This window comes from Protopterus annectens, chromosome 1.part2 (assembly GCF_019279795.1).
Source record: "Protopterus annectens isolate FY-2018-M chromosome 1.part2, PAN1.0, whole genome shotgun sequence".
NCBI classification, from domain to species: Eukaryota; Metazoa; Chordata; order Ceratodontiformes; family Protopteridae; genus Protopterus; species Protopterus annectens.
In genome coordinates, this window is record NC_056727.1 from 668,751,520 (window position 1) to 668,776,373 (window position 24,854).

Sequence of the window (24,854 nt, forward strand, 5' to 3'; positions counted from 1 at the left end):
TGGACAAAGTTACTCCAGCACGTGGAGCAGCTAGGCCTCCGGTGTCCATGTCAGTCAAGGCCTACACACGTGCTAAGGCTGCCAGCCAGGCTGTCTCACCCTCCTAAAACTTTTTCTCAGGGTCCCACTACTGATAAACAGATCATGACTTTAGCTACAGATCTAATTTCCTTAATCAGAGGTTCCCAGGCTCATCCTGACAGAGGTTCTCAGCCGCCCTCAGACAAAAGGCCCAGGGTTGAACAGACAGAGACACCCTTTCTTCAGATGAGGCCTCCGGTGACTCTGATCACTCAGATACCCAGGAAGAGTCCTTCCAGGCCTACGAGGATTCTGATGCGGAGGAATCTATTCCTTCTGCCTCCCCTCCTGAGGATATTTCTTTTATGGAAATTCTCCACTCCATGAGAGAGCATTTTCAGTGGCAGGGCCAGGAATTCTCCGACTCCAGGAAACTGCCTCGTACCTTCCTTAAGCTTCCCCAGCACAGGTCTTTAGCTATCCCTCCAGTGTTAGATGTATTGGATGATGTGTACTCAGATTCGAGTGTTCTCCAGATTCTCTCCCTCCTGCTCCTGTCAAGCCAGACAGATACTACAGAGTTCCTGAATCTCTTAAATATCTATTTAAGGCCCATTCTAGAAACTATTTCCCAGGGGCCCAAAGGAGTAGCCACCTCCACAGCCAAAAATCCTTTGCCCGCAGACAGGGAATCTAGGGCCTTGGAGAGGTGGGGCAAAAAAGTTTATACCTCAACCACCCTTGCCATGAGGGCCCTTAACTGCCTTTTTCATATGTTTCAGTATCAGGATTTCTTGATGGATGATTTGCAGAATGTTAGCCTCTCCTGAGCCTTTAGATAGGAAGGCCTTGCAGGATTTGGTTCATAATACACAGCAGGTTAGCAATCATTTTCTTCAGTATGGTTATGATGCATTGGAAGCTTCATGTAGGGCAGCTATGACGGGGCCGTCATACGTAGACATGCATGGTTGAAAGAACAGGCATTGCCAGATCATGTTAAAGTAAAGCTTCTAGATGCACCTCTGGAAAAACACAAGCTATTTGGTGCTAATGCTCAGGATGTGTTGAAATCAATTGAGGAGAAGGCTAAATCAGTGCAAACAGTCAAAGATTTCCTCCAGGTTCAGCCACCGAGGTTCAGCAGGAATTGGCCTTCAAAGAATTGGTCCTTTCCAGACACTGACAAGTTTCAAAGGGGAAAGAACAGGCGTGCTCGAGGGAGAGGGCAATACCGAGGCTCCTACAGGGGACGCCAATGGCAACCAACTAATCAGAGAGGTGGAGCAGGGACTTCCACTGCTCCCCAGGGACAATCACAATGACTTGACTTTGACACCGCCGACCAAGGCTCAAAGAGAAGCACCTTTAGGCGGAAAATTATCCTTATTTTCAAAAAATTGGCACATTTTAACAAGGGACAAATGGATTCTGGACATAATAGACCAAGGCTACAGGTTCTACTTCCATACTTTACCAACAAGACAAGTCATGCCAAACTTGCCACAAAATCAAAGGGCAGAGGCATTCGTACAAGTTTCAAAGCTGTTACAAATCAAAGCAATAGAAAAGGTTCCTCCTGAGGAACAAGGCCAGGGATTCTACTAGACTGTTCCTTGTTCCAAGAAAAGAAAATCAATGGAGACCTATACTGGACTTGTCCGCTCTAAACACTTTTCTCATTGTGCCAAAATTCAAAATGCTGACGCTACAGCAACTCCTTCCTATGCTGGGCAAGGGGTCTTGGCTGGTTACTCTGGACTTCAAGGAGACATACCTGCATGTCCCAATCAGACACAGTTGCAGAAGATGCCTCCGATTTCTTGCAGGGCCAGAGCATTATCAATTCTCAGCATTGCCCTTTGGCTTATCTACTGCGCCCAGAGTGTTCACGAAATGCCTGGCATCAGTAATTGCACACTGCAGACTCCAGGGGATACAAATATACCCTTACCTGGACAACTGCCTTATACAAGCGGACAGCAAGCAAGCCTTGACAAAAAACTTGAATTGTCATTCACTTACTACAGGCTCTGGGATACACAGTCAACATTCAAAAATCAAGACTACTGCCATCCCAACAAATAATTTTTCTAGGAGCCAAACTAGACACAAAATCTCAAATGGCTTACTTCACAGAAGAGAAGCAAGAACAATTACCAGATTACTTCAAAAGCCTAGCAAAGCTCACCCCCATGACTGCAAGGAAAATCCTGCAGGCCCTGGGTTACATGGCATCTTGCATTCTATTGATTCCACTGGCAAGACTACACATGAGAACTACAATGGTACCTAAAAAGTTTATGGTCTCAACACAGCCACAACTTAGAAGCAATTATCCCACTCATCCCATGTCTACAAAAGGAATTTTTGTGGTGGGCCCAAGCAAGCCAGTTAAACAAAGGTATGCCTTTCGACAAACCTCAAACAAGCCAAACCATTACAACAGACGCCTCAGACCATGGATGGGGGGCGCACATGGAGGGCAGATGCATTCAAAGGCAATGGACCCCCCGGGAAGTGCATCTACACATCAATCAAAAAGAGATGTTAGCAGTAATTCATGCAATCGAGGCCTTCGGAAAATATCTTCAACAAGGTCAACTGCTAATAAAGACTGACAACACCACTGTCATGTGGTATATAAACAAGCAGGGAGGTACTCATTCTTACCCCCTCTGCAGACTAACAATGGCTCTTTGGGAAAAATCCCTGAAACTGAACATACAGCTGCAATCCCAGTTTGTTCCGGGCAAGGACAATGTTCTGGCGGACAGTCTTAAGCAGAAACATCCTGGACCCGCACGAATGGATGTTGCATCCAGACTTTTTTGCACAAATAACTCCGGCATGGGGGAGGCCGGACATAGATCTCTTTGCCTCACACCTCAATCATCATCTGAAAAGGTTCTGCTTGAGGACGCACCATCCACAAGCCTGGAGAGTGGATGCTCTCTCCTTCAGCTGGAACTCTCTAACAATCTATGCATTCCCACCTCTACCATTAATGACCAAGGTGCTACTGAAGATCAAAGCAGATCAACCGAAAGGCATCTTAATAGCTCCAGATTGGCCAAGACAGCACTGGTATCCATTACTAAGGAGCATATCCTGCACCAAGCCGTGGCCCCTGCCTCAATGGCCTCTACTTTTGACCCAGCACAATTACAGGACGGTTCATCCCAACTTGCAAACTCTGCAGCTGACAGCTTGGAGGGTTCCATGAATTCTCCCCATATCTCTCTCTCCAAGGAAGTTCAACAGATCTTATTGGAAGCACGCAGACCTTCCACCAGAAAGACTTATTCAGCTAAATGGAAGAGATTCAACATCTGGAATACCAACAAGGGTCAGGATGCATCAGTATTGAGCATCCCACGGATACTAGAATACTTGGCAGAAATGCTGCATAACGGACTTTCCTATTCTTCCATAAAAATACACGCTTCAGCAATTTCAGCAAAGTATTTATTTATTTATTTTACATTTGTTAACCGGGAGAGTCCGACTGGATACATGTCCATTTTCAGTGGAGGCCCGGGGAGAAAAGCTCCAGGTACATAACAGACATATGAACATTGTTAATGCAAAAAAGGAAGATAGTTGAGTTCTAAATACAATATAAAGATACATCACATCTTGGGGAAAAATAACAGCAGCATATAAAAAAAAAACATAGGTCAGTTACAAAGGCGAGGCGCCTTGTTAAAAAGCGGTTAAGGATAGTGAGGTAAGAGAAGGGTAAATGATAGTGGTTAATCAGGTTTGGAACAGGGACATTGCCAGAGAGTATTGAGATGGGGTTTAAGCTTTTTTTTGAATTGGAGTGAAGGTTCTGAGGTGAGCATGGTCGGTAGGGAGTTCCACATTTTACCTACAAAGTTTGAGAATAGAGAATCCCCAGCAGAATTGATCCACCTGTGTTTTCACATCCTTTGCTAAGACAATTTCTAAGAGGGATAAAGAATATTAAACCTTCCAGAAACCACCAGTGCCTGCATGGGACCTCAACTTCGTGTTGGAAAAATTAACTCTTCCACCTTTTGAGCCAGCAGCATCTTCAGAATTGCAATTTCTTTCCTGGAAAACAGTTTTCCTGTTGGCAATTACTTCAGCAAGAAGAGTTTCGGAGATACAAGCCCTTATGGCAGTACCTCCATTCCTCATTTTTCATCAGGACAGAGTTTCTTTAAGAATCAATCCCTCTTATGCCAAAAGTGATATCCAGGGTGTCTCTAAATCAAGCAATTCACCTGCCTACCTTCTTCCCCAATCCTCAAAATAAAGGGGAAAAGTTGCTGCACACTTTGGACATACACAGACAACTATGCTACTACTTGGACAGAACAAAGGCCAACAAAGTCTGACCAACTATTTGTAGCATACGCTGCTGGAGTGCAAGGAAAGGCAATTTCCAAACAAACAATTTCAAAATGGATTGGACATTGCATCAGATTCTGTTATTCTTTCCATGGAAAGGGTGTGCCAGCCAATATCAGGCCACACTCCACCAGAGCTACAGCCACCTCCACAGCCTTTCTAAGAGGGGTGGCTACAAAGGACATTCTAGAAGCTGCTACATGGAGCTCCGTGCATACATTTTCCAAGCACTACAACCTGCCTTTATATTCCAGATCCCAAGCAGGCTTTGCTTCGGCAGTCCTGCAGGGCATTTTAGCTACACCATCCCTATCTTAGAGCCTACCACCCCCAGCTTGGCTATGGTATTCAACCCATATGTAAGGACTCCAGTTGCTTTCTTGAAGGACATAGTACAGTTTTGTACCTACCATAAATGTAGATGTCCGATAGATATGCAACTGCAGTCAGGTTTTCCCTCCCTCCTTCCCCTCTGTATTTTGGGTCCACTTCCCTCCTTTTATAATTAGCTGGGGATATCTGTTATGGTGTATCTGTTTATTACTGTTGTGTATGTCTGGAATTTTTTATCCAGTTTCTAAATTTAGCCTTCCTTGGAGGGCACCTGGCATCTGGGGCAAGAAACACTGAGGAAGATGGCGTCTGCTGATGCTTTTATACCCCAGCTGCTCTGACGTCGGGTAGGAGGTGACATCAGCCGACGCCAGACCAAGACTTTGGAATCCGGCCGACCGAGGGCTGCCTGAGGCAGGACAACCCATATGTAAGGACTGCAGTTGCATATCTATCGGACATCTACATTTATGGTAGGTACAAAACTGTACTTTTAGTGCACACTTTCACAAAACACTACCATTTACCTCTCTATTCTAAGTCCAGGACAGGCTTTGCCACTGCAGTTCTGCAGGGCCTCATAGCCTCTCCAAATCCTGTTTAGACCAGCCACCCTACCTCAGCTTTGGGAGTCAACCCAACAGTAATGACTGCAACAGTGAAACATGATGAACATAGTACAGTTGTGTACACTTACCATAAATGTAGATGTTGTGTATTCACTGTTGCAGTCCTGGATGTCCTTCAAGAATGCAACTGCAGTCATAACATATGGGTTGTCCTGCCTCAGGCAGCCCTCGGTCGGCCGAATTCCAAAGTCTGGGTCCGGCGTCGGCTGGTGTCGCCTCTTCTCAAACGTCACAACGGCTGGAGTATAAAGGCATCGGCCGACGCCATCTTCTTCAGTCTTGCCACGCGGTGCCCGAAGCAGAAGCAGTTCGCAAGTGCCGGTTGGTCAGCTCCTGTGTTTTCAGTACCGAAGTCATCTAAAAGCTAAGTACCCCGTTGGGGAACATTTTATTCTTGCCTCAGCCGATGTCAGAACAAATTGAGAAAGTTAATTGTCTTGTGGTAAACAAATACCTCATAAGGACTTCCATTCTCTCTGCCTTCCTTGCCTGGGCCCAGACCACGACGTCTCGGCTTGTGCTGCCTGTGCTTGCTTTAATAAGCACACTCTCAGGCGCCGGGCAGAATTCGCCGAGGACTTCTTCGGTGAATCCTTTGCGTATATCATGCCGTCGGATCCTCCGACAACCCAATCTGCTAAGAAACGCAAGGACCGGGACCAAAACCCTCGGCCCGCGTCCACTACCGATACTACTCCTAAACCCTCTGCTAGTGCTCCGGTCCCTTCGGAAGTGGTAATTCCACCGCTCCAGGCTGACGACACAGCGTTAACACGACCTTCGGTCTCGGAGATCTCTCCGGTGCCGGTTGTTTTTCCTCCGGAAACCGAAGTTCTGGATCTACCCGACACCATTTCTGTGGACAAGGTTATGCCTGCACGTGGGGCTGCTAGGCCTCCTGTATCCATGTCCAAGGCCTTTGCACGTGCTAAGGCCGCCAGTCAGGCCAAGGCCCATCCTAAGCCTGCTGCCCAGGCCCCTTCATCTGATAAGCAGATCATGTCTCTGGCTGCAGATCTTATTTCCCTTATCAGGGGGACTCAGCCTCATTCGGACAGGGGTTCTCAGCATCCTGCAGAGAAAAGGCCTAGAACAGAGCAGGCAGATGACCTCTCTTCGGATGAAGCCTCTGGGGATTCTGAGCATTCTGATACCAAAGAAGAATCCTTCCAGGCCTACGAGGATTCTGATGCTGAGGAATCAATTCCCTCTGCTTCCCCTCCAGAGGATTTCTCTTTTGGTGAAGTCCTGCATTCCATGAGAGAACATTTTCAATGGCAGGGTCAGGAATTCTCTGACTCTCTAGGAAAAGGCTTCATACCTTCCTCAAGCTTCCTCTGCACAGACCTTTGGCTATTCCACCTGTTATGGATGTTTTGGATGATGTTTTCTGTGACTCCAGTGCTAACCCCGATTCTCTCCCTCCTGCTCCTGTCAAGCCGGACAGATATTATAGGGTCCCTGACTCTCACAAGCACCTCTTTAAGGCCCACTCTGTGGATCTAGAAACTATTTCACAGGGCCCCAAGGGAGTGGCTACATCCTCTGCCAAAAACCCTCCAGCGGACAGAGAAGCAAGGTCCCTGGAGAGATGGGGTAAAAAAGTATGCACCTCTACTACCCTAGCCATGAGGTCACTTAAACTGCCTTTTTCGCATGTTTCAGTACCAAGATTTTCTCCTGGATGATTTACAGAAAAAGTTAGCCTCTCCTGAGCCTATTGATAAAAAGGCATTGCAGGATCATATACATAACACACAGCAGGTTAATAACCATTTTCTTCAGTGTGGTTATGATGCACTGGAAGCTTCATGTAGGGCAACTATGACTGGGGCTGTGATACGTAGACATGCTTGGTTAAAGGATCAGTCTTTGCCTGACCATGTTAAAGTAAAGTTACTTGATGCACCTCTGGAAAAACAGAAGCTTTTTGGTGCTAATGCACAAGATTTACTCAAATCCATAGAGGAAAAAGCAAAGTCAGTACAGACAGTCAAGGATTTCCTTCAGGTTCAGCCACCCAGATTCAGCAGAAACTGGCCCTCAAAGAATTTGTCCTTCCCCTGCTCAGACAAGTTTCAAAGGGGAAAAAGCAGACGTGCCCGAGGTAGAGGGCAATACAGAGGATCTTACAGGGGCCGCCAATGGCAACCTCCAAATCAAAGAAGTGGCGCAGACAGTTCAGCTGCACCACAAGGACAATCACAATGACTTGACTTTCGTACCGCCTACAAAGGTTCAAAGAGAAGCACCTTTGGGCGGAAAATTATCCTTATTCTCTCAAAACTGGCATATTTTAACCAAGGACAACTGGATTCTGGATTTGATGGACAAAGGTTACAGATTCCACTTCCACTCATTACCAATAAGACAAGGCATGCCAAATCTGCCACATCATCAAAGGGCAGAGGCGCTCACTCAAGTTTCCAAGCTGTTAAGTATAAAAGCAATAGAAAGGGTTCCTCCTCAGGAGCAAGGCCAGGGATTTTATTCAAGACTGTTCCTTGTTCCAAGAAAAGAAAACAAATGGAGACCCATACTGGACTTGTCAACTCTAAATACTTTTCTCATGGTGCCAAAGTTCAAAATGCTGACGTTGCAGCAACTCCTTCCCATGTTGGGCAAGGGGTCTTGGCTGGTCACTCTGGACCTCAAGGAGGCATACCTGCATGTCCCAATCAGACAAAGCTGCAGAAGATACCTCAGATTTCTTGCAGGACAGAGCATTATCAATTCTCAGCATTGCCGTTTGGCTTATCTACTGCGCCCAGAGTGTTCACGAAATGCCTGGCATCAGTAGTGGCACACTGCAGACTGCAGGGGATTCAAATATACCCCTACCTGGACGACTGCCTCATACAAGCACACAACAAACAAACCTTAAAAGAAAATTTGGACTATGTCATGCATCTACTGCAAGCCTTGGGATACACAGTCAACATTCAGAAATCAAAACTACTGCCATCCCAACAGATTTATCTTCCTAGGAGCCAAGCTGGACACAGAAAACCAAATGGCCTACCTCACAGAGGAAAAACAGCAGCAGTTACCAGAGTACTTCAAAGGCCTAGCAAAACTCTCCCAGCTGACTGCAAGGAAAATCCTGCAGGCCCTGGGGTTCATGGCATCTTGCATCCTTCTGATACCTTTGGCAAGACTTCATATGAGAAAGCTGCAATGGTATTTAAAAAACTTATGGTCTCAACACAGCCAAAGCCTAGAGGACATAATCCCACTTATTCCATGTCTGCAAAAGGAATTTTTATGGTGGGCCCAAGCCAGTCAGCTAAACCAAGACATGTCTTTCAACAGACCTCAAGCAGGCCAAATGATTACAACAGACTCCTCAGACCATGGATGGGGGGCGCACATGGAGGGCAGATGCATTCAAGGTCTTTGGACGCCAAAGGAAAGACATCTGCACATAAACCAAAAGGAGATGTTGGCAGTGATACATGCAATCGAAACTTTCCAAAAATCACTACAACAAGGGCATTTGCTAATAAGGACAGACAACACCACGGTCATGTGGTACATAAACAAGCAGGGAGGCACTCATTCTTATCCCCTCTGCAGACTAACAATGCTTCTCTGAGCCTGAAGATACATTTGCAAGCCCAGTTTGTACCAGGCAAGGACAATGTACTGGCGGACAAGCTGAGCAGAAACTTTTTGGATCCACACGAATGGATGCTGCACCCTCACATTTTCTCTCAACTGACAAAGACATGGGGAAGACCGGACGTAGACCTTTTTGCTTCCCACTCAAATTATCCCCTGGAAAAGTTTTGCACAAGGACTCGCCATCTTCTAGCTTGGAAAACGGACGCTGTCTCCTTCAGCTGGAATTCTCTAAAAATGTATGCATTCCCTCCTCTGCCTCTGCTGACCAAGGTGATACTGAAGATCAAAGCAGAACAACCAACAGGCATCTTGATAGCTCCGGACTGGCCAAGGCAACACTGGTACCCATTGTTATTGACCATAACTCGGACCAAGCCATGGCCTCTGACCCTATGGCCCCTGCTCTTAACACAACACAATTACAGGACTGTACATCAAGACCTGAAAACATTACATCTGACAGCCTGGAGGCTACTTTGATTTCTCCACCTAACTCTCTTTCCAAATCAGTTCAAGAAATCTTGCTAGAAGCACGCAGACCTTCCACCAGAAAAACCTATTCAGCCAAGTGGAAGAGATTCAGCATCTGGAATGCCAACAGGGGTCAGGACACAGCACTACCGAGTATACCTCAGATATTAGAATATTTGGCAGAACTATTTTCATACTGGACTCTCATACTCTTCGATAAAGATTCATGCCTCAGCAATCTCAGCAAAATACAACTGTGACCCTTCAGTGTTTTCACATTCTCTGCTAAGACAGTTTCTAAGAGGGATAAAGAATATCAAACCTCCCAGAAAACAGCCAATACCTGCATGGGACCTCAATTATGTGTTGGAAAAATTTACTCTTCCTCCATTTGAACCAGCAGCAACTTCAGAGTTGCAATTTCTTTCATGGAAGACTGTCTTCTTATTGGCAGTCACCTCTGCAAGAAGAGTTTCGGAGATACAGGCACTCATGGCAGTGCCTCCCTTCCTCATTTTCCATCGACAGAGTTTCTCTAAGAACAGATCCTAAATTCATGCCAAAAGTTATTTCAAGGGTATCTCTAAATCAAGCTATTCACCTGCCTACATTCTTCCCCAATCCTCAAAATAGGGGGGGAAAACTTCTGCATACTTTGGACATACACAGACAACTACGTTACTACTTGGACAGAACTAAGGCCACCAGAAAGTCTGACCAACTGTTTGTAGCCTATGCTGCTGGAGTACAAGGAAAAGCAATCTCCAAACAGACAATTTCAAAATGGATTGGACATTGCATCAGATTCTGCTATTCATTCCATGGAAAAGGTGTGCCAGCCAATATTAGGCCACATTCCACCAGAGCTTTAGCCACTTCCACAGCTTTCCTAAGAGGAGTGGCAACAAAGGACATTTTAGAGGCTGCTACATGGAGCTCCGTGCATACATTTACCAAGCACTACAACCTGCCTTTATACTCCAGATCCCGAGCAGGCTTTGCTTCGGCAGTCCTGTAGGGGATTTTAGCTACACCATCATTATCATAGATCCATCCACCCCCAGCTTGGCTATGGTATTCAACCCATATGTTATGACTGCAGTTGCATTCTTGAAGGACATAGTACAGTTTTGTACCTACCATAAATGTAGATGTCCGATAGATATGCAACTGCAGTCGGATTTTCCCACCCTCCTACCCCTCTGTATCCTTCTTTTTTGGGTCCTTACCCCTTTTCCCATTTGCTGGGGGTATTCCTATGGTGTATCTGTTTATTACTGTTGTGCATGTTTGGGATTATTTTTATCCATTTACCAAATTTAGCCTTCCTAGGAGGGCACCTGGCATCTGGGGCAAGAAACACTGAAGAAGTTGGCGTCGGCCGATGCCTTTATACTCCAGCCGTTGTGACGTCAGAGAAGAGGTGACACCAGCCGACGCCGGACCCAGACTTTGGAATTCGGCCGACCGAGGGCTGCCTGAGGCAGGACAACCCATATGTTATGACTGCAGTTGCATATCTAGCGGACATCTACATTTATGGTAGGTACAAAACTGTACTTTACCCTCCCTCCAGCCCCCTAACTTATTTTGGCTATACCTCTATTTTCCTTTGCTATGCTTAAAAGCCTTTTTGGTGTATTTGTTTTTTTTGTTGGAGGTATATCTTTGTACTTTTATATTTAATTCCTTCCCATTAGGGGACACCTGACATCTTTGGGCAAGAAAAACTGATGTAATGGTGTTGGCTGCATGTTTTATACCCCTGACGACCTGACGTCCTGGAAGAAGGGACAGCAACTGACGCAGGACCCAAGACTTTGCTAATCAGACCGACTGAGGGCTACCAGCAAGCAGATAACCCAAATGTACTGACTGCAACAGTGAGTACACTCTATCATCGTGTTCTCCAGAAAGTTCATACTGATACACAGAAGATTTTCTGTAATGGTATTGCCAAACACACTTTGCAGTTTTTTTATTTATATTTTCATTTTATTTTATTCATTTGTTAACCAGACAAACCTACTAGACAAAAAAAAAAAAAACCTCTTTAGGGTATCGTAACTGGCAGTCCTTCACTGTCTTCTACAGAATTACCTCTTTCTGACTTTTTGTGCAGAACATCCCTCACCACGCACTTTTTTCATAACATTTTATCCAACTTTTCGATTAAGATCCTCTGCACTACCTAAGGCACCCTAGTGGTGGCATCTTAGTAGGATTAGACTGATGTTCTTCGTGTTTCACTGTTGCAGTCATCACATTTGGGATATCTGCCTGCAGGTAGCCCTCAGCCAACCTGAATACCAGAGTCTTCGGATTTCTGCATCGGTTGCTGTTCTTCCTTGACATCAGGCCGTCAGGGGTATAAAACATGCAGCCGACACCATTATATCAGTCTTTCTTGCCGTGCGGTGCCCGAAGCAGAAGCAATTCGCAAGTGCCGATCGGCCGACTCCTGAAATTTTCGTTTTTGAGTTTCAGACCCGAAGTCTTCAAAAAAGCTAATTACCCCGGTGGGGATCCTTTTTCTTGCTCTAACCGATGTCAGTAAAAGTTAACAATTGTCTTACCTGTGGAAAGCAAATACCTCAGTAAAAGTTAACAATTGTCTTACCTGTGGAAAGCAAATACCTCATAGAGATTTTCATTCTTACTGCATCCCCTGTTTAGGCCCAGACCACAACGTCCCTCGTTGTCGGTTTTGTGCCTTGTTCAACGCCCGAACTATTCATTGTTGGGCTATTTTTGCAGCTAATTACTTTCATACTCATTCTGTGTACTCCAAAATAGCTTCATCAAGCCATCCGACTACTGATATTCCAAAAAAAGTAAGGATAAAGAGACAGACCGCATTGGTCCAAAACTGCCAATGACGCTTCCGTTAAGCTAGTCGGCAGTCCGCCGGTACTCAGTGAGGCGCTTTCGCAGCCCCTGATACCTGCTACTTCTGATTCGTAGGCCTCTACTGAGACCCAATCGGAGTCCGGTATGCCGCAAAATGCTTCTTTGACTATGGAACCTGCGGATGTCTCTACCTTGGATGGGTCTGGAGCTGCTGTGCAGGCACCGGCTTCTGAGGGTGTATTCAGGCCTACAGACCTTCATATTAAACGGACGCCATTGTTTTCATCCAGGCCAAAAACTCGCACCACGCCTAGAAAACCAACGACCAAACCGCAGGCTCATGCCATATGCCTAAATCAAATGCTTACAGTGGCTGAAGACCTTATTACCTTAATTAGGGGAAGCCAGCCTTCCCCCTCTAAGACACCTAGAACTGATTTTCTTTGATTCTTCTGATCAGGAATCCGATATTTCTGCTCCTTCTGATTACCAGGATTTGCCCTTATCTACTTATGAGGATTCTGATGCAGAGGATTCCATTCCCTCTGCTTCCCCTCCGGAGGATTTTTCTTTCGGTAAAACCTTGCACACTCTTATTGAGCATTACCGCTGGGAAAGCCAGGATTACTCTTGAGTCCAAAAAGAGACTTGGGGAATTCTTACTACTACCTCAACACAGGCTATTTTCTGGACATTGTAGATGATGCTTTCTTGGAATCTAGCCTTACCCCCAAACACTTTACCTCCAGCTCCCAGAAAACCTGACTGGTACTACAGAGCACCTGACTCTCACAAGTTCCTCTTCAAGAATCCTCCTGCGGATCCAGAGACCATTTCCCATGGACCAAAAGGCATTAAGGCTACTGCTGACAAAAACCCTACCCCTTCTGTTAGATTCTAGAGCTTTAGACAGATTGGGTAAGAAGGTATACACTTCTGCTACTTTGGCCATTAGGGCTTTATGTTGCCAGTTTCATATGTTAAAGTATCAACAGCATGTTATGGGGCTACTTAAACAGAAAATTATGTTGATTCCTGATTGTACTGAACACAAGAATTGCAGGATTTAATATGTTCTGCAGAACAAGTTGGTAAACTTACTTTGCAATGTGGTTTTGACGCTTTAGAAGCATCTTGCAGGGCTGCTGTCACTGTGTCTGTAATTTAGAAGGCATGCTTGGCTTAAGGAAAAAAAACTTGCCAGATCATGTAAAAGCTAAATTACTTGATGCCCCCTTAAACCAAGACTGCCTTTTTGGTAACAAAGCAGAAGAAGTCCTCAAAAGGATGGAGGAAAAAGCTAACTCTATGCAAAGTGTTAAAGATTTCCTACGAGTGCAGCCTCCCAGATTCAGTAGGCATTGGCCTTCAAAGAACTGGTCCTTTCCAGTCCCTTCTAGGCCTTCTCAGTCCAGACCCAGGAACAGCAGACCACCTAGACTACAGTCTCAGGCGATGCGCAGACCTAAACATTGGGGGGCTCCCACTTCCAAATCGGGGAGTAGTAAGCCACCCCCCCTACGGAAAAATGGCACAATGACTTAACCTTAACCCTTCCAAGTCCTGCTCAACTACATGCTCCCTTAGGAGGAAAGCTCGCCCTGCATGCATAAAACTGGGAACTCAGTACCCCGGACAGGTGGGTTTTGAACATAGTTTCTCAAGGATACAGATTCCACTTCCACTCACTACCAACCCCAAATGGTTGGCCAGACCTACCCCCAAATAATTGGGTGGTGGCCCAACAGCAGGTTCTCTCTCTTCTCAATATCAGGGCTATTCAGCCTGTCCCAGCAGAACAAAGGGGACAAGTTTTTTTATTCAAGACTTTTTCTGGTACCCAGAAAAGACCACTCCTGGCATCCTATCCTCGACATCTCTATTCTCAACACCTTTCTGGAAGTTCCAAAATTCAAAATGCTAACTCTCCAACAACTTCTTCCCATGCTAGCCAAGGATGCCTGTCTGGCAACCCTAGACTTAAAGGAAGCTTATCTGCACGTCCCAATAAGGGAATTTTGCAGGAAATGCCTACGCTTCAGGGCAGGCTCTGTGCACTATCAGTTCTCTGCACTTCCCTTTGGCTTATCTGCTTTTCCCATGGTATTCACAAAGTGTCTAGCTCTAGCCACTGCATTTTGCAGGCAGAGAAATATTCAGATGTACCCATACTTGGACGATTGTCTTATTCAGGCAGAAAACCAGGACTTGCTATTACAACACCTGGCATTCATAAAGAAACTTCTAACCTCTCTGGGGTACACCATCAACGAAAAAAAATTTCACCTAGTACCCTGCCAACAGATTGTATTCCTGGGAGCAAGCTTGAACACAGCTTCCCAGATGGCATTCCTCACACCGGAGAAACAAGTTTATTTGACAACCTACTTCAAACTATTGGCCACAAAACCCCAGCTATCTGCAAGGAAAATACTGCAAGCCCTGGGGTTCATGACCTCTTGCATTTTACTAATTCCATATGCAAGACTGCATATGAGAAAATCATCATTCTCAGGACCTGGAAACAATAATTTCTATCCTTCCTTGTATGAAGACAGTGTTCCTTTGGTGGGCAGAGGCCTGCTACCACAACAAGGGACTCCCTTTCACTCTACCCTCTGCCACCCAAACCCTAACAGACGCATCAGACTATGCATGGGGGCCCACATGGCAGGGCAGTGCATTCAGGGCAGATGCACCTGTATATCAATCAGAAGGAAATGTTAGCTGTACAGAATGCTCGAACAGCCTTCAAAGACCGTATTCTTCCAGGACAACTATTGGTAAAGACGGAACATACCACAGTTATGTGGTACATAAACAAGCAGGGGAGAACCCATCCATACCCTCTCTGCAGACTAGCCATGGCTCTGTGGAACACAGCCCTGAGATACCAAGTACATCTGCAAGCTCAATTCCTGTCAGACAAACTAAATTCACTGGCAGACGACCCAAGCAGAAAACCCATGGACCCACACAAATGGAAACTAGAACACAAGATATTCATCCTCTTGAGAACACAAGATAGTCAACCTCTTGAGGAACAAATGGGGGACTCCGAGGTAGACCTGTCTGCCCCACCTCAAAACTACCAATTGCACAAATTCTGCACAAGAACTCCCCACAGCCAAGCTTGGAAAGTGGATGCCCTTCCCTTCACCGGGGAAAGCCTCTCAAGTTTATGCCTTTCCCCTTCTGCCTCTCCTCTTGAAGGTTCTACTAAAGATCAGATAGGACAAGCCAAGGACAATGCTGATTGCACCAGACTGGCCATGCCAGCACTGCTACCCCGTCTTGCGCAGTATGACACTGCTACATCCATGGCACCTGCCTCAGACCCCTTCCCTGCTGTCCCAGCAAGAGGGCCAGATTCTGCACCCTCAGCTTCAAACCCACAGCCTGGCTAATTCTTTGAGCTCTTCCCTATCATCCCTCAGTAAGCAGGTACTGGATGTCATTCTGGAGGCAAGGAGGCCTAGTACTAGAAAATCCTATGCTGAAAAGTGGAAAAGATACAGTTCTTGAAGCCTAGCTCAGGGGATGGGTACAGCAGTGCCCAGCTTACCTCATATTCTACAGTACTTAACAGAAATGCTCCACAAGGGCCTATCCTTCTCGTCAATTACAATTCATGCCTCTGCCATTTCAGCACATTATAATACTGAGCCACCCCTCTTCTCTCACCCCTTGCTAAAGCAATTCCTTAGAGGGGCCAAAATTTTAAGAACCCCCAGCAGAGTTCCCACTCCAGCCTGGGACCTTAACTTTGTATTGGGAAAGCTCACCCCCCCCCCTTTGAACCAGCTGCTACAGCAGAGTTGAAGTTTTTTTCTTGGAAAACAGCCTTCCTTCTAGCCATTACTTCAGCTAGAAGAGTGTCTGAATTACAGGCCCTCATGGCAGTGGAACCCTTCATTATCTTCCATGCGGACAGAGTTTCCCTCAGGATTAAGCCTTCCTTTATGCTCAAGGTGGTGTCTTGTGTGGCCTTAAATTAGTCCATTCATTTGTCTACTTTTTTCCCTAATCCACAAAACAAAGGGGAACGAATACTGCACACTCTGTGCACAGACTACTTAGATTTATAGAATCTATCAGAAAATCTTAACAGCTTCTAGTTAGCTTTGCTGCAGGGGCAGAGGGGAAGGCTATTTCAAAGCAAACCATTTCCAAATGGATAGCCCATTGCATTCATTTATGCTACGGCCTCCATGGAAAACCTACCCCACAAGGGGATAAGATCACATTCCACCAGGGGTGCATCTACCTCTGCGGCATTTCTGAGAAACGTCCCTACCAGGGACATCCTAGAAGCTGCTACCTGGAGTTCTGTACATACCTTCAACAAGAATTACCACTTGCCTATCTTTTCTAAAGCTAGAGCTGGATTTGCCACTGCAGTCTTGCAGGGATTAATAGCTGGCCCTAATGCTCTTTAACTTCCTCCTCCCTTCCTTAGCATTGGGAATCTACCCAAATGTGATGACTGCAACAGTGAAATACGAAGAACATGGTATAGATGTTCATCGTGTTTCATTGTTGCAGTCATTACATTTAGGTAATCTGCTGGCAGGTTGCCCTCAGTCGGCCTGATTAACAAAGTCTTGGGTCCTGCATCAGTAGCTGTCCCTTCTTCCATGACGTCGGGTCGTTAGTGGTATAAAACATGCAGCCAATGCCATTACATCATTCTTTCTTGCCGCACGGTGCCCAAAGCAGAAGCAGTTCGCAAGTGCCGGTCGGCCGACTCCTGAAATTTTTGTTTTCGAGTTTCAGAACCCTCTTCAACTTTTTTCTTGCTCCGTATCGATGTCAGTAAAAGTTAATAATTTTATTACTTGTGGGAAGCAAATACCTCATAAGGATTTTCATTTGTACTGTATTCCTTGCCTAGGCTCTGACCACAACGTACCTTGCTGTCAGTTTTGTGCTTTATTTAATCAGCGCACTATCCATCGTCTGTATATTTTTGCTTCAAAATATTTTGGTTCTCTGTTTAATTATCCAGAAATTACGTTGGTTAGCAATCAGACTACCAGAATACCGAAAAAACGCAAAGGAAAACAGGTCGTCCAGGTCCAAAACTGAAGACGACGCTTCTAAGCCAGTCGCCAGTTCGCCAGTACTCATTGAGGTGCTTTCACAGCCCCTGATACCTGCTACTTCTGATTTGCTGGCTTCTACTGAGACCCATTTGGAGTCTGGTATACTGTGAGATGCGTCAAATATGGAACCCACGGATGTCTACCTTAGATGGGTCCGAAGCCGTTGTGCAGGCACCGGCTTCTGAGGGTTTTTTCAGGCGTACAGATTTGTATATTAGACTGATGCCATCTTCAAAACTAAGGCCAAAATCTAAATCTATGTCTAAAAATCCAATGCCTGGGCCACATGTGCAGACCCCTGTGCCTAAAAAACAAATGATCAAAATGGCTGAAGATTTAATTACTCTGATCAGGGGTAGCCAACCCCCTGCTTCTAAGAGGCCTAGGCAAGACATTGATTATGAATCTTCTGAACAGGATTCTATTTCTTCTGACTCTTCTAATGACCAGGATTTGTCTATCTTCTTATGAGGACTCTGATGCAGAAGATTCCATTCCTTCTGCTTCCCCCCCTGAGGATTTTTCTTTTGGGGAAACTTTACATACCTTAAGGGAACATTTCCTCTGGGAAAGTCAGGATTTCTCTGAATCTAAAAAGAGACTGGGGGATTTTCTTCTTCTTCCTCAGCATACAAATTCATTTTCAAAAATCCTTTTGCAGATCCTGAAACCATTTCTCAGGGTCCCAAGGGCATTAAGGCCTCTACTGCTAAAAATCCTACCCGTTCTGATAGAGATTCCAGGGCACTGGATAGATGGGGTAAGAAGGTTTACACTTCTGCAACCCTGGCAATCAGGGCTTTAAACTGTCAATGTCATATGTTTAAATATCAACAGCATATCATGGGACTACTTGAATAGAAAATTATGTTAATTTCTGACTGTGTGGAAAATAAAGATTTACAGGATTTATTGCATTCAGCTGAACAAGTTGGAAAACATACTTTGCAATGTGGTTTTGAATCCTTGGAGGTCTCTTGCAGGGCTGCAATAACTGGGTCTGTGCTAAGAAGGCATGCTTGGCACAAAGAGCAAACTCTGCCTGATCATGTTAAAGCAAAATTGTTGGATGCTCTTTTACAACAGGACTGTCTCTTTGGTAATAAGGCTGAAGATGTTTTAAAAAAGATGGAAGATAAAGCTAAATCTATGCAAACTGTGAAAGATTTCTTACAAGTACAACCTCCAAGATTTAGTAGTCACTGGGCTACTAAGAACTGGTCCTTTTCCATTTCCTTCGAGAGCCACTCAAGTCAAACCCAGGCATTCCAAAGGCTCCATTTCAGTCACAAGGGACTTTTTAGAACAAAACAATGGGGTTCCTCCTTCTCCTCCAAATCTGGAAACAACAAGGCACCTCCCTATGGTAAACCGTCTCAATGACTTCCCTCTGCACTCACCAAGCACTTAGCTTTTAGCCGCCCCTTTGGGGGGAAAACTGGCACTTCATGCAAGAAACTGGCAATTTATAACCCAGGACAAATGGCTTTTAAATATAGTATCCCAGGGATACACATTTCATTTCCACACGTTGACAATCCCAAACGGATGGCCAGACCTGCCCCCAAATCAGTGGGCAGAGGCCCAGAAACAAGTACTGTCCCTCATGAACATGGGGGCTATTCAACCAGTACCAGAAGAGGAAAAGGGACAAGGTTTCTATTCAAGACTTTTCCTGGTACCCAGAAAAGACCAATCATGACGTCCAATTCTGGACTTATCTACTCTAAACACATATCTGGACATTCCAAAATTCAAGATGCTGACTCTTAAACAATTACTTCTTATGCTAGGCAAAGATGCCTGGCTGGTAACTCTAGACTTAAGAGACTTACCTGCATATCCCAATCAGGGAATCTTGCAGAAGAAACCTCAGCTTCAAAGCAGGCTACTTGCATTACCAGTTCTCTGCATTGCCCTTTGGTTTATCTACTGCGCCCAGGGACTTCACAAAGTGCCTGGCTCCAGTAATTGCATTTTGCAGGCAAAGAAATATTCAAATATATCCATACCTGGACGATTGTCTAATTCAGGCAGAAAACAAGGACGTTCTTCTAAAGCATCTGGCGTTTTTAAAAAGGGTTCTAACTTGTCTAGGGTACCCCATAAATGAAAAGAAATCACAACTAGTACGCTCTCAACAAATTACATTCCTGGTGCAAGCTTGAATACAACTGCCCATGTGGCTTACCTTGCACAAGAAAAGCAAATTCATTTGGTAACCTACTTCAAACAGTTGGCCACAAAAACTCTGCTATCTGCAAGACAAACTCTGCAAGCCTTGGGGTTCATGGCCTCCTGCATTCTTCTAATTCCATATGCAAGACTGCATATGAGGAAACTTCAGTGGTACTTAAGAAGTTTATGGAGTCAACATGGTCACAGCCTGGAAACAATGATGCCTATCATACCTTGCCTGCAACTAGAGTTCCTATGGTGGAAAGAGGCCTGCCACCAAAACAAGGGACTGCCATTCACTCCACCCCCTGCCGCCCAAACCCTAACTACAGACGCATCTGACTATGCTTGGGGGGGCTCATCTGGCAGGGAAGTGCATTCAGAGCAAATGGAGCCCAAGTCAAATGCACCTTCATTATCAATCAGAAAGAGATGCTAGCTTTACAGAATGCACTGACAGCCTTCAAGGACTACCTTCATCCAGGACAATTAATGATAAAGACAGACAACACCACAGTTATGTGGTACATAAACAAGTAGGGGGGTACACACTCCTATCCCCTTTGAAGACTAGCCATGGCATTGTGGAACATGGCCTTGACCTACCAAATACAACTGCAAGCTCAATTCCTGCCAGGAAAGCTGAATACTCTGGCAGACGAACTAAGCAGAAGTCTCATGGACCCACACGAATGGAAACTGGAACCATGGATTTTCAACATGTTGACACGCAAATGGGGGAGTCCAGACATAGATCTTTTTGCCTCACCCCAGACCTATCAGTTGGACAAATTCTGCACAAGAACTCCTCACAAAAAAGCCTGGAAAGTGGATGCTCTTTCATTTAGCTGGAAAACCTATCGGTCTGTGCTTTCCCCCTCTGCCTCTGCTCTCCAAAGTTCTACTAAGTCAAACAGGACAAACCAAAAATGATTCTGATTGCTCCAGACTGGCCTCGCCAACACTGGTACCCACTCGTGCGCAATGTGTCGCACCTTGCACCTGCCTCTGACACCTTACTTAACTGTCTCAGCAGAACAACCAAATTCTGCACACTCAGCACCAAACTTTGAATCTTGCAGTGTGGCTAATCACCTAAATTCACCCTAAGCATCCCTCAGCAAACCTGTGATGGATGTCATTTTGGAGGCGAGAAGGCCTAGTACTAGAAAATCTTATGTTGACAAATGGAAACGATTCTCTGCCTGGAACCAATCACAAGGAATAAGCACAGCAGTGCCCAATATTCCTCAGATTTTACAATACTTAACTGAGATGTTTCACAAGGGCCTGGCCTTTTCTTCCATAAAAATCCATGCCTCCGCCATTTCAGCTCATTACAACACAGAACCTCCCCTCTTCTCTCATCCTCTGCTAAAGCAGTATCTCAGAGGGGCCAAAAACATAAGACCACCCAAGAGAGCTCCAACCCCTGCCTGAGATCAGTTTTGTATTGGAAAAAGTCACTCTCCCTCCTTTCAAGCCAGCTGCTACTGCAGACTTAGTTTCTCTCCTGGAAAACGGCTTTCCTTTCAGCAGTCACTTCAGCTAGAAGGATTTCTGAATTACAGGCTCTTATGGCAGTGGAGCCTTTCATTATTTTTCATGCGGACAGGGTGTCTCTCAGAACCAATCCATCCTTCATGCCTAAGATGGTATCCAGTATGGCTCTTACTCAGGCCATTCATTTGCCAACTTTCTTTCCCAATCCACAGAACAAGGGGGAGCGGATTCTACATTCATTGGATGTACACAGACAACTGAGATTTTACTTAAACAGGATAAAATCTCTTAAGAAAATCTGAACAACTACTGGTGGCATTTGCTGCAGGGGCAGAGGGAAAGGCTATTTCAAAGCAGACTATTTCCAAATGGATAAGCCATTGTATTTCATTTCTGCTATATGCACTATGGTAAAGCTATCCCACAGGGGATCAGATCTCATTCCACCAGGGCTGCATCTACTTCTACAGCCTTTCTCAGAGATGTTCCTACCAGAGACATTCTAGAAACTGCTACCTGGAGCTCAGTTCATACATTCACCAAACCTTACCATTTACCTTTCTTCTCTAAAACCAGAGCTGGCTTTGCCACTGCTGTCCTGCAGGGCCTTATGGCTGGTCCTAATGCTGTATAAATCCATCCTCCCAACCATAGCTTTGGGAATCTACCCAAATGACTGCAACAGTGAAACACGAAGAACATAGTACAGTTGTGTACACTTACCATAATTATAGATGTTCGAGTGTATTTACTGTTGCAGTTCTAGTTACCCTCCCTCCAGCCCCTGACTTCAATTGGCACTACCTTTTCTTCTTGTTTGACATGCATTATATCATGTGTATTTGCTTTTTGCTGGGGGTGTACCATACCATATAATTGCTTCCTATTGCGGGCGCACCTGACATTTGGGGCAAGAAAAGCTGATGTAATGGCATCTGCTGCATGTTTTATACCCCTGACGACCTGACATCAAGGAAGAAGTGACCGCATCTGACGCAGAACTCCAAAGACTCTTGTATTCAGGCCGGCTGAGTGCTACCTGCAGGCAAATATGATGACTGCAACAGTGAATACACTCAAACATCTACATTTATGGTAAGTATACACAAATGTACTTTTTCATTCTGACTGGTTAGCTGAGTTACATGTTGCCCATTTTATTCCTCCTGTGATGTAGTTTGCATGAACATGTCTTTTGCATTTTAAGTCACTTAACCCTCATGCCATGTCTTTTAACCCATAAAAATACTATTTTGAACACTTGTATTCACTCAGACCAGAAGGCTCCTAAAACAACATCCAATCAAAGTGAGAGCATAATAGCAATGTTTTATTTATTTAATAACAAAACAAAAACTAAGATGCTTCTGTGTTGCACTGTAATTATTCCATGTGTCATAGTTTGCCAAGTATTGACCAGATGTTAACTGATGTCTAGCAGTGAACCACTGAGCCATCAAATAAACTCATTGTTTTATTCTGTGAAGTTTTGTTGCCTGACATTCAGCATGTAGTGTCCTTTAGAAATAGTTTTGAGGAAATAATTGGGAACTAACGAAGTAAGATTTAGAAGACAAAGGGAAGGAAATTGTGTGATCCCAAGGAAGGTGAAGTTTGTATGCTGAGATTGTGATTCTACTTAACTATGTAAAGACTACTTGCAGAAGAGCTTACTTAGTATTTAAGATGCGGAAATATTAGCAAACCAGTAACGATAACATTACTTGAAAGCATACTGTTTGATGCATAATGTAACTTGATATTTAGGGCAATTCTTCGCTTGCACAAGGATCTTAAGCAGTGATGGTGAACATTTTGTACATTAAATGCATGGTGTGGCTCACATTTGTTTTCATACATCCGACTTTGCATGTGGTTGGTAACTTTGTATTTTTTTTTCCATTTAGGTCTCCAGTTGCAATTTCGTTGTTAATGTAGTACCTTGGACTGGTGCTTATACATTTCAAAAGGATGACTGCCACTAAGAGATGAAAACTACATACTTCGTCTTCTGGGAAATGCAGCTACTTTGCAGTATTGCTTTACAAAGAAATCTCTAAATGATTTAGCTACTACATTTTAAATGAAATTATTTGTTCTGCAGTTTTATTGGCTGTTATAATGGGCAATGCTATGTAGCATATAAAATTGTATATTTTAAACAAAAACTAAAACTGACCTAATAAAAAGATACTGGTAAATAAATCATGATGGATATCATGGTGTAATTCATCTGTCAGAGTAGAATGTGTGTGCTAGTATATAGCTGGAAGCCATAGGTGAAAGGTGAAGCATCAGAAGAGTACTCGTACATTATTTCAATTATTTTGTTAGCCATGTCATACTAAAGATTCTGCTTTTTTCCTGGAATCCCTTTGAAATGAAGCACCTGGCAACAGTTGAGAACACAGTTGTCGCTCTCCTACTTTGGACACAATAGAAGAGTCTTCATGGGTTCTGTTCAAGCAGCTTTATTTTATACAAACACATCACTATAGAGGTTTACTGACTTTAACTAAAGTAACATATACAAACTAACAACAGCGATCATGCATGCTCATGCTCTGACTGCTCTTTCAAAATGGCACTAGGGATTGCACGTGTCTGGAATTTATACATACACATAAGAGTCTTTGGCATGCTTCTTAAAGACACAGCAACTACACTCTGATCTACATCCTTCCTCTTTAAGAAATAGATCATGCAACATTATACGTTATGAGACTATTTGACATGTAGAGATCACGGGTAATTCATTGATGTCCTTCATGGATGCATCTGCAGTCATAACAAGTGGGTTGTCCTGTCGTCAGGCAGCCCTGCAGTCGGCCGTATTCCAAAGTCCGGGTCCGGCTTCGGCTGATGTCGCACTCCACCCGACGTCATCTCTGTTGGTCTTCGGGTATAAAAGCATCAGCCGACGCCATTTTCCTCAGTCTTTCTTGCCGCGTGGCCAAGCAGAAGCTGTTCGCAAGTGCCGGTCGGTCGGATCCAGAGATTACTTCTACGAATACTACTCAAGACTTCTAAAGCTAAGTACCCGTTGGGGACTCTTTCTTGTCTCAGCCGATGTCAGAAAAAGTTAACAATTGTTTAACCTGTGGGAAACAAATACCTCATAAAGATTTCCACTCTTACTGTCTGCCTTGTTTAGGCCCAGCCCACGACGTAGCAGCCTGTTCGCCTGTGCCTCTTTCAACCGACGAACGCTTAGGCGCCGGTCGGAGTTTGCAGAACAGTTTTTCGGTTCTGATTTTGCGTACATTATGCCGCCGGATCCTCCGACTACCCAATCTACCAAAAACGCAAAGATAAAGACCGACACTCGCGGTCCGCGGTTTCGCCGAAACCACGGTAAAGCAAACCGTGAGTGTCTCGGTTTCGGCGGCAACCGCGAAAACTGATCCAAGTACAGCTGCACCTATTCTTACAGCTGAGGCCCCTGCTACAACTCTTGAATCGTCCTCAGAAATTTTACCCACCACGGTGGTTGACTTATCAGACACCATCCCTTGGATGTCTCTACCCCAGCACGTGGTGCTGCTAGGCCTCCAGCAGCCATGTCCATTAAGGCCTTCGCCAGGGCTAAAGCAGCCAAGACTACTAAAACAGTGCCTGTTAAACCCACCACATCCAGGCCCTCTTCTAGTTCTCAAATGCTTTCTTTGGCAGAAGATTTAATTTCTTTAATTAGAGGATCTCAATCTCACCCAGACAGGGCCTCTCAGCCCCCAGAGAAGAGACCTAGGGCAGAGCCCCC

General features: G+C 44.9%; 1 protein-coding gene across 1 annotated transcript in view; it reads left to right on the forward strand.

The window, feature by feature from the left end:
* The window catches only part of LOC122790685 (cystatin-like), a 127,018-nt gene extending 103,719 nt beyond the window's left edge, over positions 1 to 23,299 (forward strand). Inside the window, exon 3 of the mRNA XM_044058225.1 lies at positions 23,002 to 23,299. Within this exon, the coding sequence (XP_043914160.1) occupies positions 23,002 to 23,079 (78 nt within the window). The 3' untranslated portion in view covers positions 23,080 to 23,299. The remainder of the gene's footprint in view (positions 1 to 23,001) is intronic.
* The last annotated feature ends 1,555 nt before the right edge of the window (positions 23,300 to 24,854 follow it).